Genomic DNA, 15161 nt, shown 5'->3' with positions numbered 1-15161 from the left:
TTTCAAGAGACTTGGTCTTTGTTTCCATCAGCTCTCCACAGCTATTATGAATTCTTCCAACCAGCGTTCTGGCCTAATTCTTATGCCAGACCTTCTGGGAGCCTCCCCATTTTCATTAAACACACCTGTAAGATTGCAGCTACCCTCCTCAATCAGAACCCCTTGGCTGGGCACATTTTATTAATCACAGGTCTTTCAACTCCAACCAGGGCCTTTCTATTGCTTTTAATCAACTGCTATCACAACACAGTTAAAACTTCAAAGTCACTGGCAACATTTCTTTTGATCAAGCATCTGGAAGAGCTCCTACTTGAGTTCGCTTCTGCTGAAGTTTTGTTATGAGGCGATTTTAACACCAGAGACCTGGGGCTGGACGTTTTGCGAAGTAAATTACATTGGCCCAGAATCCCAGGGCCCATCTATCTGCAACATTTAAGAATCTCTCGACCATTGATTATATTTTTTTATCACCATCTCTGGCAAGTAAGTTAGTTAAATTGGAGATCCCCACTTGTACCGAGAGCGATCATAACCCTTTGACTGTAATAATGGACTTGCAAGTTCCTGTTGCTGCCGAAGTAACTGAAGTGGGGCATTCAATTTAGATCGAACTCCACACTCTAGTCAGAAGAATCAAATGGGACTCTTTAGGTGCCGATAAGCTGGGCACTTGGCTCATGGAAATAACTCCAAATTTCATTCAATACTCTCCCATATGCGATCATCATAGGTGGGACACAGCCATTACAAAATTAAGAGAACTCCTAACAGACCCTCAAGCTCATCACAGATTCCCCAGGCCTCCCCCGCGGCAGATTTCCAATCCGGTTTAGTCACCCAAAGAAGAGCCCTAAGGAGGGCAGTGCGCTTCCAATATCTAAAGGTACAGAGCTTACTACCAATAACGTCTTTATTACGTAAAGCCTACAAAAAATCAACATGGGAAGCCAAGAAACAAAAAGAACAGAATGACTGGCTAAAGATATTTGCTCTGTTAAAGTAAAAAAACCTGACTCAATTTTGGAACCACATAAACAAACTTCGCTCCTCCAACAAGAGCAGTGGGAACGCGGTTTCTGAAGAAGCCTGGTCTCAGTATGTGATTCAACAATACTGCTGTGATATCCAGGACCTCGCTGAGGTCGTAATCAGAGATCCTGACGTCATTACGCTGATGGATACCCGTGAGTTTACTACCCCGGCCAGGTCATCAAGTTTCTGAAATCTATGAAAAACGATGGTGCTCCAGGGCCTAACGTCCTTCCATCTGCTGTATTCAAATGTGCGGCAGAAGAATGGGCTAAGCTATTACTTCCCTTATACAACTATGCGTTTACTACCTTTCAGATACCGGATTCATGGAAAGGCTCGATCTTATGTCCAATTCTTACAAAAGGAGACCCTTCCCTTCCAGCTAACTACCGACTCATAGCCCTATTAGATCTTGAGGCCAAGGTCTAAGCTCAGTGTCTTCTTCAGAAAAATGGGTTGCGGAAAATAATATTTTACCATACTTTCAAACTGGGTTCCGAGCTTCTGCCTCCAAAATTGACAACATCACTGCCCTAGCCATTCTGAGTCAACAAGCAGCCCAAAAAAAATCAGCCCCCCCTCTATTACTGCTTTATAGACTACAGTACCGCCTTCGATAAAGTGTCTCATAACACTCTATAGAGGAAATTTGACAAGTGGGGGATCCCACGGAGCCTGCTCAGAGCCCTTATCTCCCTGGATAAGAACACATGGGTGCGAGTCAGAACTGGCCCCACGACAGTCTCTGCAAAAATTCCAACCTCAGACAGCCTAAAGCAAGGATGTGTTCTTGCTCCCCTCTCGTTTAACCTCTACACCGCCGACCTGGGGAAATTCCTGGAGCAAAGCAGCCTCCTTCCGCCAAAACTGGGCCACGCAAAAACGAATCTGCACATTCTGCAATATGCAGACGATATTGTCATAATGGACCAGGCCAAGTCTGGCCTCCTACGAGCCTTGTGTAAGTCCAAAAAATACAATGCAGCCAATGCTCTAAAAATTAACCAGGATAAGAGCAAGGTTTTGATTTTCGGCCGTTGCAAGAAAAAGAGAATTCTAACGTGGAAGATTGGGCCCGCAAAGATTAAAACAACATCAAAATATAACTACCTGGGGGTTTGGTTTAGTCAGTCTTCTAGACCATCAGTCCACTTAGCTGCCCTGAAAAAGAGAGCTGGAGCAACAACATACAGCCTGACTTGAATCAACCAGTCCCGGAGTAGTCTCTCCGCCGAACCCATACTGAAGGTGATCACAGCTACCTTTCTTCCTGCCCTAAGTTATGGGCACCAGGCCTTTCCTGGTGCATGCTCAGCCAGTCTCGACCACGTCCAGGTTACCACTTATAGAAAAATCTTTTGTCTCCCGAATGATATTCACAGGGCAAGACTACGACTGGAGCTAGGTCTCCAAAGACAATCCATTTTCTGTGAGGCTGACACCCTGACAAGATTGCCTTGTTAGAAATATGTGTTATGAATTTGATGGTTAGCCTCGCTTTGTTTTTAATGAGGTACAGACGGTATAGACATTTTTAGGTCTCGTGGTGTTGCAGTGCGAAGCACTGCCGCCACGAGTCTTATAGCTGCTATCTGTGCCTCCAAGTGAGGCAGAGCTAGCTACAGACCTGTGCACGAGCCGATTCTACTATGGGCACGAGCCGATTCAGGTCTGTGAACGCGCTCCACAGTAGATCGGCTTGTGCGCGTTAATGAATGTGGAGCACGTCAGGCGCCCAAGGAACAATTATCACAGCATGAGACCCCACTTATCACAGCATGTCAACAGGCGCCCCAGGCTGCTGGAGCACTCAACTATAATTAATGCGCAGTTAAGTGCTTCAGCAGCGTGGGGGGGCCTCTCGGCATGCTGTGATAATTAGTTTACTTTTGGGCCTCATGGTGTTATAATGCTCACTTTCAGTGTTGTCTCTCTACGTCCAATGCAGTTACCTTCTTTCTTCCACCCTCTGAACAGTCTTTTTTCTTTCATAATGACTTACTTACTGAACTGTCAATTACATTAACTTCATACTGGTACTTTTTTTGATTAAAAGCTGTTTTTTAATTCTAACAAATAAACAACATAACAAATTTACATAGGTTTCACTTTTGTTGTTCACTTATTTCTTTCACTTCAAAACGTGCAGTACGCAGTAGCTAAGGTTACTGCTGTGTTTGTGCACCATCTCTGCCATGATCCCCATTGCTGTGTCCAAAAAAAGAGTTCTTCGCAATTTGTATGGCCTATTGTAAGTGAATATTGGGGATGTTTCAGCTGCTGTGTACAGCACTCTCAGACTGAGTGACTTTCTGCTTCCAGAGGTGTGGGTTTGTGTGTTGGCTGATAATGTTATATGCAGTAAGAGGGGTATATGCGCCCAGAGAGACCACAGCTAGGGTTAGCGCACACACTGTCAGCTGGCCCTTTAGGGAAGGACCCGTGTGCACCATCAGCACTTTCTTTCACTTGAAGGTTTGCTGAATTGTTTTAGATGGAAAATGACAAGCCTCCTAAACTCAAACGTTTGATATTAAGGTGCAATTAGAAAATGCTGTTCATGAAAGTAGCACATACAAAACCGAAGGTACCCCTTAGTGTTTAAATGTGTGGTCTGGGAGAAAAGGGGAAAACAGAAATATATATACACAACCTCCCACTCAACCAACATTTATCATACAGTGGCTATAGTAAGCTCTAACAGGCTGTCCCTTTACTGTAAATATCAATAGGTACAACAAAATGCATTAGTTCATATCTTTATTTCGCCCTTTGTAGGTATAGTGCAAACATTCTACACCATATTTTTTATCATTTAAATTTTTTTACAGGTATTATAAAACCATAATTATTTTTGTGTTCATTTATACCGTGCAATTCATAAATAGTTTGACATTAATCCAATTCTCCTAAATGTGCAAAATTAGCATAATTGTGCTATCTATACATAAAAAATAACATATTTATACATATCCCCATGCTGTGATACTGACCATTATCACATCTACGCTAACCTCACATAGTCATTTCCTTACCTGGCACACATATACATACACACATCACATTCATTGTTTTCCAGCTTGTTTATTTTGGTGCAGCTCAATACATACATTAAGTGCAGTTATCATTAAGGTGTTGAAGTGTGCCCTACAGATTGTTCAAAATGCCAGAGCATAAGGAATTTCATATACGTAGTGTAGAAATGTGTTGCGCCAAATTAGAATTTTCCTGTTTACGCAAATCATCATGGACTTGTTACAGTGGCACGGTTTCAAAGTGATCAGTAATCACATTGGGAATTTTGGGACCAGAATCGGACCCAAGTCCTCAGCCAATCTGGTTCACCGGCCATTATTTTGATGCATGCTTGTTTGGGTGTGTGCCTGGGAGATTGGTTAAACCTTGAAGTTTTGTGGACTTCTGCCATATAAACATCAGTGTGATTGAGTACAGTTAATTTAGATACTTGGAAGGGCAGAGCGAAGAGCACCTGTTAAGTACAGCGCAACTATACAACTGAACGCATGTTATTTTACATGACCAGGAAACAGAAACACGCCTGCTGTTTACAATGCTACGGAACGACTGACACCTGCTTTTTACAGACCAACAATACAGCACAACACCGCCTATTTACAGCTATATAACAAGCATTTGCAATGCAATAGTTCTAAAGTTTGAGCTATTGGCACTGCATTATTGTTTTCAACGCCAATAGCTCAAACTTTCCGTTATGTGAGCCCTATTGCATTGCAAATGCTTGTTGTATATAGTATATGATATACATGAAATACAAAAATCAAACCAGCAGTTCTACACAGTGAATACCAAGAGCTGTACTTACAACAACTAATACAGAAAAAAGCCTTCTCCATTCGTCTTCGAAAGAGTGAACACCCCACCCCCTTTCACCGATCCCAATCACGCCTGCCATAAGGAAGACTGGCAGTGCTTCATACTATGATGCAAGCTGGGCTAAGATGGCTCCCGTGGTGCATGGACTGTGCCATTTAAAGCACGCACCACAGAAGGGAAATCATGCAGCAATCGTCTCAAGCATTCAAAGCAACTGTAAATGCTGTGTCTGATCGCCCTTAGGCCAAGCCGATTGGACATATGGGAAGTGCTATGTCACCAACAGCTCCACAAAAAATGCTCAAGATAGAGTGGCCAGATTTTGAAAACCAAAAACAGCAACAATCCAAAAATACAGAAGTGAGGCTACAATTTAGCATCAAGCAATAGTCACAGAAAGACTTCACTGACCGAGAAAACATAGACTAGGAAGCAGCAAGGGTAGTTAAATAAAACATTCACACACAATATCATCAGCGTTACTTAAATAGTTTTCTGATAATATTTGCTAACTAATCCTGCACTGCAAAACATGAAAGCTGGCCTCCCCAAACCCTCAATGTGTTCAGCAGACCTTTTCTAACAAGCATTTGCAATGCAATAGGTCTCGCATTTGCTAAATTTTAAGCTATTGGCATTGTAAATGACAATGCCTTTTATTTATCTGTTTTCAAAACCAACACATAGACAAAAGGTTTGTCATTTACAATGCCAGTAGCTCAAAGTCTCACAAATACGAGACCTATTGCATTGCAAATGCTTGTTTTGATTGCAATGGGTTTTAATTAACTGTGCTAACTTAATAAAAATCAGAGAGGGTGTTGGGCAGGACAGAGTGGGATGGTTGGGTCAAGTTGGTTGTGGCCATGTGTCCCACAGTTGTCCTCTGGACTACAGTTCATCTGTTCATTGTTCTGCTCCCCATTGCCGTGAGTCAATAATCCCTTTACCTTCTTGGAGGTGTCTTTACCAGCCTGTCTGGAGGGTCCCTCAGGGAGCATATATCCGGGATCAGTAGAGGACTTACCTTGAGCAGCGCAGCCTCGTTGTACCTCCGCAGCGAGGCACCTGCAGACTTGGGCATGTTACTGCGGCTCTGTCCATCCCGCAGTCCCTGTGATGTGCCCCGCTTGGCACGAACAGTGTACCGGTGAAAAGTCTTGTGCTCCAACACCTCGTTCCTTACAGAGGAAACAAAACACAAACAACGCTATGCTTTAACAAAATAAAAAGTAAGATTAATGAATTTTTTCATGCAACTATAACAGAAGAGAAGCACATATTGGGATATTAGTCTCAAGTTCAGAGTGACCTTGAAATACAGGATATCTCATTGTTCAGTGGTCTAAGTGGCTGAGAGAAACGAATCAATGTGTTCTTTACAGCACTCGAATCAAAGTGAAAGTGTCAGGTGCACAGAATGTAACTGCAGATTCTTCTGCATGCCATGAACGTCTTATTTAGATTTTAGTTACATTTCGATAGCGCTTCATACCTCTGAGGGTGATTCGAAGCACATTTCTGTGGAATGAGCAGGGGCTACTTTATAGGTTGCAATGGAGAAGGATGAGTTCATGGTGTGACCTAGATGTGGGCAGTGTGTGAGGTGTGGTCTTCTTGTGGTGTCATGACCCTGTACATGTGCAGACGTGTACAGCGGAGCGAAGAGGATTCTGCGCTAGTTTCCCAGGTACTGACAGGTACCATCTTGTTCAACCCTCCATCTTTAAGACTCCTATCCACCCTCCTGCTCAACACGTGTACTCTGAACCTGGTTCATGTGCATCCCTCAGAAGATCTGTTGTCAGTGATTTCAAAATCTTCCAGAATGAGAGCTATTCACTGTGTGAGGTAGAGGGAGATTGAGAGAAAAGTGGGAACGATAGGTGAAGTGTGGGTAACAATTTCTATGTCTGAGAGGGCACTGAAAACACTGCAAGGGGGTTACGGGGCTGGTCATAGTGTCAGGGCTAGTTAGTGAAGAGTGGGGCAGCAGGTGAAAGAAGTGACTGAGGCATCAGAATCAGGCTGGCGCAAGGATTTAGTACCAGCAATCGGGTTGGCTTATATGTGCGTACACAACTGCTACTGTACCACACCAATCAGGCCTGAGAACAACAAACGTGTCCATCTACAGCTCTCCAGTGACCCTGCCTGGGCCTAATGTGTTATTGACCACTGGGAAGAAGCCGGCATGTTTTTGGAGCATACAGTGGCTCCTTGTTCGAGTGGGGAGGTGGACGGGTCTGCCTGAATGGTCATGACTGGGAACCTTCTCCAGGTCTAAGACATGGAAGGGAGAGCAGCTGCGGGTGTAATTTACAAAGCGAAGCAGTGATTTAGAGGTGTGCGACTACGGGCTGCTTCCAGTGATTGGACACAACATAGCAGCAGAGCAGGGAGGCTACGCGGGCTATGCAGTCGAACCTATTTTTCAATCAAAGCCGCCGTGTCAGATTTACAGGTTGTTTTTCAAACCTCCTTGCGTGGGTGGACGGGAGACTGCTCACAGATCATAATAATGTAACAATACAAAGCCAATGTGCCTCTAGGGCGGTTGTCGGCACAGCCACAAGAACTCTTAGTAAGTGTTAGCAACAAACTGCAGAGGAACAAAGAAAAGCTTAGAAGGCCATAGCCCATGTACAGTAAAATAACACCACCTTTTGACACCCATTAGTAAATCTGCCCTGTGGTTGTCCGTGACAAACCACGTTTATTCTCCAACTACAAAATGGAGGGGCCGATTCACAAAACTAATCTGAGACAAAATCCTAAACATACTACAACACCGGTGAGTGTTCCACCTGCGGAGCAGGTTCAGATTGGCGATCGGTTAGCGACCTTTCAAGGAGCGTGGGAGAAACTTACAGCGGATGCGTGGGTGTTACAGACCATCCACGGCTTTCACATCGAATTTTACGACCAACCCTATCAGGTGGGCGTTCCACGTCCTATAACCTTTTCGGTGTCAGATGCTCAGTTGATAGACTAAGAGGTCGCGGAGCTCCTCCGCAAAGGGGCACCCTTCAGGGTTCATCAGCAATCTTTTCTTGGTAGAGAAACCCGGCGGTGGCCGTCGGCCGGTAATCAACCTCAAAGAATTCAACGGATGGTTGGTTTACCGTCATTTCAAGATGGAGGGGAGTCATCTTCTCCGGGATGTACTCCTCCCGCGAGATTGGTTGGTGCGGTTGGATCTCAAGGACGCGTATTTAGTGGTTCCAATCTATCCCCCGCACCGTCGCTTCCTACAGTTCCTCTGGAGGGAACAGGAGTTCGAGTTTACCGCCCTTCCGTTCGGGCTATCCTCGGCCCGTGGTGTTTCACAAAAGTGTTACACCCTGTGGTGGAATTCCTGCGGCGGCAGGGGATACGCCTCATCGTCTACCTGGATGACATTTTGCTAATGGCGCAATGTCCACGCAGTTTGCTTTCCCAGCTGCGGCAGACTGTAGACCTCTTGCAAGAGCTCAGCTTTATTATCAACGGTACAAAGTCGGTTCTCGTGCCTTCTCAGAAGTTAGAATTCTGGGGTTTCGTCATAGATTCTGTTGCGCCTTCCCTCAGTCTTCCGTCGAGGAAGCTGTCCAAGATCAAACATGTCTTGTGGCAGACAATAGCGAAACCCCGCACTTCGTTGCGGCAAGTAGCCAGAGTGGTAGGACTTCTCTCTTCCTCGATCCAAGCCATCTTTCCGGGCCCTCTTCATTACAGGGCCCTCCAGCATCTCAAGGCTTACCATCTGCGCAGGGGCATGTCTTACGACCAGATGGTTCCCCTCTCAGAGGAGGTGAAGCAAGAAATGTCGTGGTGGCTAACCCACATGGAGGCCTGGGATGGCCGGGTGATTTTCGGATCTACCCCGGATCTCGTTATCGAATCCGATGCCAGCAGGGTCGGATGGGGGGCGCGCTGTGGAGATTTTTCCACAGGCGGCACCTGGTCTTTAGAAGAACAGAAGTTACATATCAACTGTCTAGAACTTCTAGCGGGTTCATTCGCAGTACGCTGCTGGGCCGGAGACTCAGTGAAGTCATGTGTGCTCTTGAAGATGGACAACGTGTCAGCAGTTCGTTATGTGAACCACCTAGGGGGTTCGAAGTCCCGGGCACTGGCGAATCTGGCAAAACAGTTCTCGGATTACTGTCTGGACCGTCACGTTTCCGTGACGACGGAGTACCTACCGGGCCAGGACAACCAAGTGGCGGACTGGCACTCCAGATACTTTCGGGATTCCAGTCTATGGAAGTTGGATGTTCAGGTTTTCCGCTGGCTCAACGAGCTGTGGGGTCCTTTCTCAGTAGACCTGTTTGCGTCCCGTTTGGACCACCAGCTTCCGAGGTTCTTCAGTTGGAGGCCGGACCCGCTGGCAGAGGTCACGGACGCTTTCCTCCAGGACTGGAGCTAGGAGAGGCCCTTTGTGTTTCCCCATTTTCGATGGTGATGCGGGCGGCGGCTCAGGTTCGCCGGCAGGTGGTGGAGCTGGTCCTAGTGACGCTGTGTTGGCGGTACCAAGTCTGGGTTCCAGTTCTTCTGGAACTTTCCTGGGATTCTCCGATCCTACTCCCCCAGTTTCCACACCTGCTTCTCAATCCGGATCGGGAGCCGCATCATCTCATCATTCAGGGCTCTCTCCGCCTCATGGCATGGAGGCTTTCAGGAGACGTTGGTTGCTCCCAGGCCTTTCGAGATCAGCTGAGTGACTTTTGTCCAAGGCCTGGGCGGTCAGTACGGCAAAGCGCTACAAATCCGCTTGGTCTAAGTGGGTTCGTTGGTGTCTTCGACGGAGCTTGGATCCCTTGGTCGTGGGAGTCGTTACCGTGTTGAATTTCTTGGCGGAACTGGCCACGCAGGGGTTCGCATACCGCACAATCAATGCTATGCGGTTGGCTATCTCGGCAGCTCACCATCCAGTTGATGGTTCGCCTATTGGGGTTCATCCTTTTGTGTGCCGGCTTCTGCGGTGCATCCGGTTGTCTTTGCCCCCGGAGCCGCGATACTCTGTCCTTTGGGATGTCAATGTGGTGCTGAACCTTTTTCTATCCTGGCAACCTAACAGGTACCTGTCCTTCAAGGAACTCTCGGCGAAGTTGGCAATGCTGTTATGCTTAGTGTCCTGTCGCAGAATGTCAGACGTGCGTGCTTTGGATGTTTCAGCACGCGTATTTTCACCGGATGGAATCACTTTCACGATTGGTCGCCGTACGAAGTCGGCTTCTAGGACCATTTCGTACCCAGCTTTCGTACATGCTCCGAAGTTGTGTGTTGTTCAGTGTCTGAAAGTTTATGAGGATGTGACTTGGGACATTCGCCCTCCTGGCGAGAGACAGTTGTTGATTGCCTTGCGAAAACCACACCATGCAGTCTCTTCCCCCACCATAGCCAGGTGTGTGTGCTGGGTCATGCAAGAAGCAGGCATTTATACCAAACGTTTCGGAGCTCACTCTGCCAGGGGGGCCATGGCCTCTAAGGCTTTTTCTGCAGGAGCCCGTCTAGAGGATTTGCTGCGGGCCTCTGACTGGTCCTCCGATTCCACCTTTAAGAGGTTTTACTTTAAGCCTGTGGTGGATATTGCTCATTTGGTGGTAAGTAAGCTTTGAACTAGCATAATCTGAGCCTCCGGTCCTGCCATAGAATGGAAATTTGGCTAGCTTATGTAACGGTAAGTTTCAATTCTATTAAGGACACGGAGACGAGGATTATCCCACCCAGGAAGTCTTCGAACGACACCCCGCCCGTATGGCAGTAGGGAACCAGGTTTTTGACGGTTTATTCCTAGTGTTTGACTTTGATCATGTTGTTGTGTTCTCAATCGTAAGCACGTTTTCTTCTACGTTACATCGCTTACTCTGCTTTGTTTTTTCTGTTAGGAAATGATGGTTCCAAGCCAGACCAATGAACTGAGTGCGTAATTCGCGCGAAGAAAGAGGAAGATCATGGAGAAGAGGCTGCTTATCTATGGATGGTAGACATGGTGGAAGGACTCCCTGGAGACTGACTATATTGGGACGATGGGAGTTGTAGTCTCAAAGAATTTTTCTTGGATTGTTTTATGGATAATGCTTCACCTTTGTCATGATATAAGCATTTTTTCATTGTAAGCTTTTCTGAGGCTGCTGTGTTTTTTATATTATAATAAATTGTGAAGAAAGAAAAGCATAATCCTCGCATCCATGTCCTTAATAGAATTGAAACTTACCGTTACATAAGCTAGGCAAATTTCGATTCTATGTCGAGACCAGATAGCCTTATTAAGATTGTGTTTCCCGATTATGTAGCAGCAAACTCTGAAACAGCAAAACAGATCACAAACCCCCTGAAAGCCAGGCACACAGTAGTCTGAACAGCAGCAACATCTTCGTTGCCAAACCCTCTCCTAAGGCCTCATATTCTGTTTCAGCGGCAGTGCTGCTGGAGGGTTTCCAGCCCCCAGTGAATTAAAAAGTCCTGACTAGTGAGAGACCGCAGTAGGATGTTTCTTCGGAAGGACAGACACTGTTTCTGCAATTTCTTTCATAAAATAAATCAGCAAATCTGAGGCATTCCTTAGGCCCCAAACAAAGTGCACTTTTTCATCATGAGCTTTCGCTCCCTTCTGAGATTCGCCAGGGATGGAGGGGAAGCAACTTCTGTCCCATGTGTTTACGGGCAACAGCATAGCAGGGAAGCATGTCTACAGATCCCTTGCAGACCGCAGACTTCTTAATAACCTGCCTTGACCATACTAATCTGGTGGATGCACTTGGCTTCACTGGTAGATACTGCCATGGCTCTGAAGGGCGACTCCTCAAAAGGGCTGACAGAAGTATAGGATCTCACTGGAGGAGTTAGACAGCATAGTAGCTTTGTTTCTTGCTTCCATTCAGGCTGTCTTCAAGGCCCGGTGAGCTATGGGGCATGTCAACTGTTGATAACACGGCACCTTCATCTTCTGCTACTCATGGAGAGAGGATGCCTCCCTATAAGAAACTAAGGTGGAACCTAAAGGGTCCTTGGACCACATAGTTGGGGAAATACCTACCCTTGGCTTCTTTGGAACCCTTTCGGATTTGGTCATAGAAGCAGATGGACAAGCTTGAAAGTGTTTTCAAGACCTCTTTAATAATGAGGAAAATGGTTGTCCAAGAAATTGAACCTCCATCATTTGTTACTGTCTTCTGCATTTCTTGGTAGCGAAGTGGCGAATCTGTTCCTGCAATCCCTTGACTAGTATAATCAGGATGTTTTAACTAACCTGATTATTTATTGTCAGGTGATATATACATATTAATTTAAAAGCTAAACGAGTTTCTCAGAAATATGAAACATAACCTTGGATAAAAATAAGAAAACTGACATGTATCTAAGAGAAGGTGGTTCATCACAACAGACGTTTTCAGATTCAGATAAGAGCAGAGCAATCCACAAACTTTTCAAAAACTGGTATCTGGCCATTATCTTATAAATCGATTTTTAATATTGTAAGGCTGTATTTGTTAATTCACCCAATGTGGGACCAGAGGTTTAGTTCTATGGTAACTATTTGGTGCAAAGCAACTCACTTTCGATACAAGAGGCTTTTCCTCATGTTCTGCTTCTGCAGATTCAATGCGTTGCTCCAGGATTTCAATTTTATAATATGACACCGATCTTCATGATGTTTTAGATCTATGGTTTTGTATAGTTTTCCTCGATAAGTTGGAAGTGCAGAAGGTTCCAAGCCAGTAAGAATCTGCATGTTCTTTCAATAGCTCCAGAAAGGCTTGCTTTGCCTCCGGCGGGGTTAACTTTGTATTGTGTACTGCAAGTAAAGCAACCAACAATGCTGTAGCAGAACCAGAATTGGTTCCCAGAAGGATCATGATTCACATCCTCCGATACATCCTGTTCTCAATTCTCTACCTTTATGTTTTCATGATAACCCTCCGCCTCTTGATTCAACTGACGACTAAGATGACCCAGCTATATGACTAAAGGAGTCAGGAGACTGATTACTTTCATGCCTGGACAAGCAATAACTTGATGAACATGACATACTGCGGCATCAAGTGAATTTACTGAGGAAGCAAATTCTATCTGCCTCTAGTTAGGAATATGAATCGATACATAAGAAACAGAAAAAGTTAAAATCAAGTCGTAACTGAATACTGCAATCTGAGCCCCATATTGTTTGAGACACCTTCTTCTAGAGGAAGAGGAGGCTGAACCTCCTCTGCAGTACCACCTTGACGCCTGAAGAAGTATAAACTGAGCCCTCTGTTTATGTTGCTTCCTTCATTAACACCCCTTGTTACAACTGCTTTCCCGGCTTAAACTACCTCGCCGCCCCATTATTGTACAAACAGCACTCAAAAATAAAATAAATGAAGAAAGAAGCATGACTTCCTTTCAAGCAGGCATACCGACTGAGGCTCCTGCTTTTTTTGTCTGCCAGTGTGACACAAGCAACATGCTTGTGTCACACCAGCTTGTGTCACGCCGGCCTGGGTCACGCCGGCTTGCGTCACGCCGGCTTGCGTCACACTATACCACTACTGGTTCAAGCCTGCAGACATCTCGTTCAAACCCATGGCTACACCAATGGCTGCTTTCAAGAGCCATCCCTCCTGCCCCTGCTGGAACAGAAATACTGAGTGCGAGTACAATGCCCTTGGACAGCAGGGCACGGTCGGCCAGGCAGCAGGTGAAGTGACAGAAACGCATCTTGCAAACTTTAGTACAGTGTGACTAGGGAGCCCTGTTTTGCTCCGACACAATAAACTCTTATATAAGTATACTAGCAGCCCATCCCGACGTTGTCCGGGTATGAATTGCTGCCAGCCAGTAGTATATTGTTTTGTAGTATTTCTTTTGGTAGCATTTCTTATCTGTGACAGGCCTGTGAAACTCTCCGATTCACAGTGCACTGCTGATGCACTGAAGAGTGCGCGTTCAGTAGTGTGTGAACTCGAGTTTCCCTACTTTATTTTTCCTTGCAATATTATATAGCACGAACTAGACAACATGGCATGAGCACAATTTACATTACAGAAGAACACATTCATTTGTGGTAGGCACGGGGAGACAAAGCGATTTGCCTGGAATCACAGGATGTTGAGCTGATGCCGAGATTCAAACGTAGCTCCCCAGCTCTAAAGTTCGCAATCCTAGAACTTGTGGCAGGAGATGTGTCTAAAAGTGTATGTCAGTGCTGGCCATCAATGAGAGAGACCTGTGCACTTTTCAAATGGTATGTTGCTGGAGATGTGGGCCGCCGTGCCACCAATGTACTTACCGGGGGAGGGTAAACACCCATTATTCCGCAACTTTCTTTCCACATACCATCACTCCGCATACTTTCATTACGAAAGTACCATGACTCCGTAATGCCATTATAACGCATGGCATTACATTTTATATGCTTTTACCACTCATACATTTACAACGAATTTCGTTGTAAATGCATGAATGGTAAAAGCATGTTTTTAGGTTTCGGCTACCGCCGCACTGCGTAAGCAGTGGGCGGAGCCGAAATCTTATGTGTGTAGTAGGGGGGCCTGAACACGCCCCTCTTCTCCATTGGCTGGCCTCGTAAATGCTGGCCAGCCATTGGAGGAGAGGAGCGTCACTCAGTTCAGGGCCCGCCTTGACGTGATTCGGGGGCGTTTCTGGGTCTTTTTTTAAGTCTCACCCTCTCCTCTTTCCATTGGCTGGAATTTTACCTTCCAGCCAATGGGAAGGGGAGAGCACGAAAAACACGCCCCCGAATCCCTACAGGGCGCGCTGTGCTTTCAGTCGATGCGCGCAGCTTTCCTGTCTCCCTCTTGCCCTCCCATGGTATCACTTCTCACCAAGGTATTCCATTGTTGATATAACCCTCGCTCTGGCCTTCCTTTTAAACAACAAAATATTCTCCCCCCCCCCCCACTCTCATTACTTCCTTCACAGTACACCCTCCCTCTGTTTGGGGTCGTGCCCCTTCTGCTCTCACTTTGTTTATTGCCCCTTTGTTTTTTGCTCGGCTCTGTCCCGACCCCCACGCACTCCCATCCCACCCCCGTCCATTCATTCCCCTGTCCTCGCCCTCCCTCTCTCCCTTGGCCTTGCCCTCTCTCCACAGGCCTTGGCTGCCTCCCTCTTCACAGGCCTCTGCTGTCACCTCCCCCAGGCCCTCTGTCGCCTCCTCCCCCTCCGCCCTGTCACTTCCTGTTTCCTTGGGACCGGCCGGCTCTTGCGTACAGCGTCTCCGCAGAGTGTCCTGTTTACCTCTGCCGGCTGCCCCTGCTTCCTGGCCGTCCGCGGCGGCTACGCAA

General features: G+C 46.3%; 1 protein-coding gene across 6 annotated transcripts in view; it reads right to left on the bottom strand.

The window, feature by feature from the left end:
• ANKZF1 (ankyrin repeat and zinc finger peptidyl tRNA hydrolase 1) overlaps nt 1–15161 on the bottom strand; it is a 217242-nt gene that overhangs the window by 106933 nt on the left and 95148 nt on the right. For all 6 annotated transcript variants that reach the window (XM_086954366.1, XM_086954363.1, XM_086954368.1 and 3 more), the window contains exon 7: nt 5915–6068. In XM_086954366.1, coding sequence (XP_086810492.1) covers nt 5915–6068 — 154 coding nt within the window. The remainder of the gene's footprint in view (nt 1–5914; nt 6069–15161) is intronic.

This window comes from Lissotriton vulgaris, chromosome 2_1, assembly GCF_964263255.1.
Source record: "Lissotriton vulgaris chromosome 2_1, aLisVul1.2, whole genome shotgun sequence".
Lineage (NCBI taxonomy): Eukaryota > Metazoa > Chordata > Amphibia > Caudata > Salamandridae > Lissotriton > Lissotriton vulgaris.
This window is presented reverse-complemented; position numbering and strand designations above follow the sequence as displayed.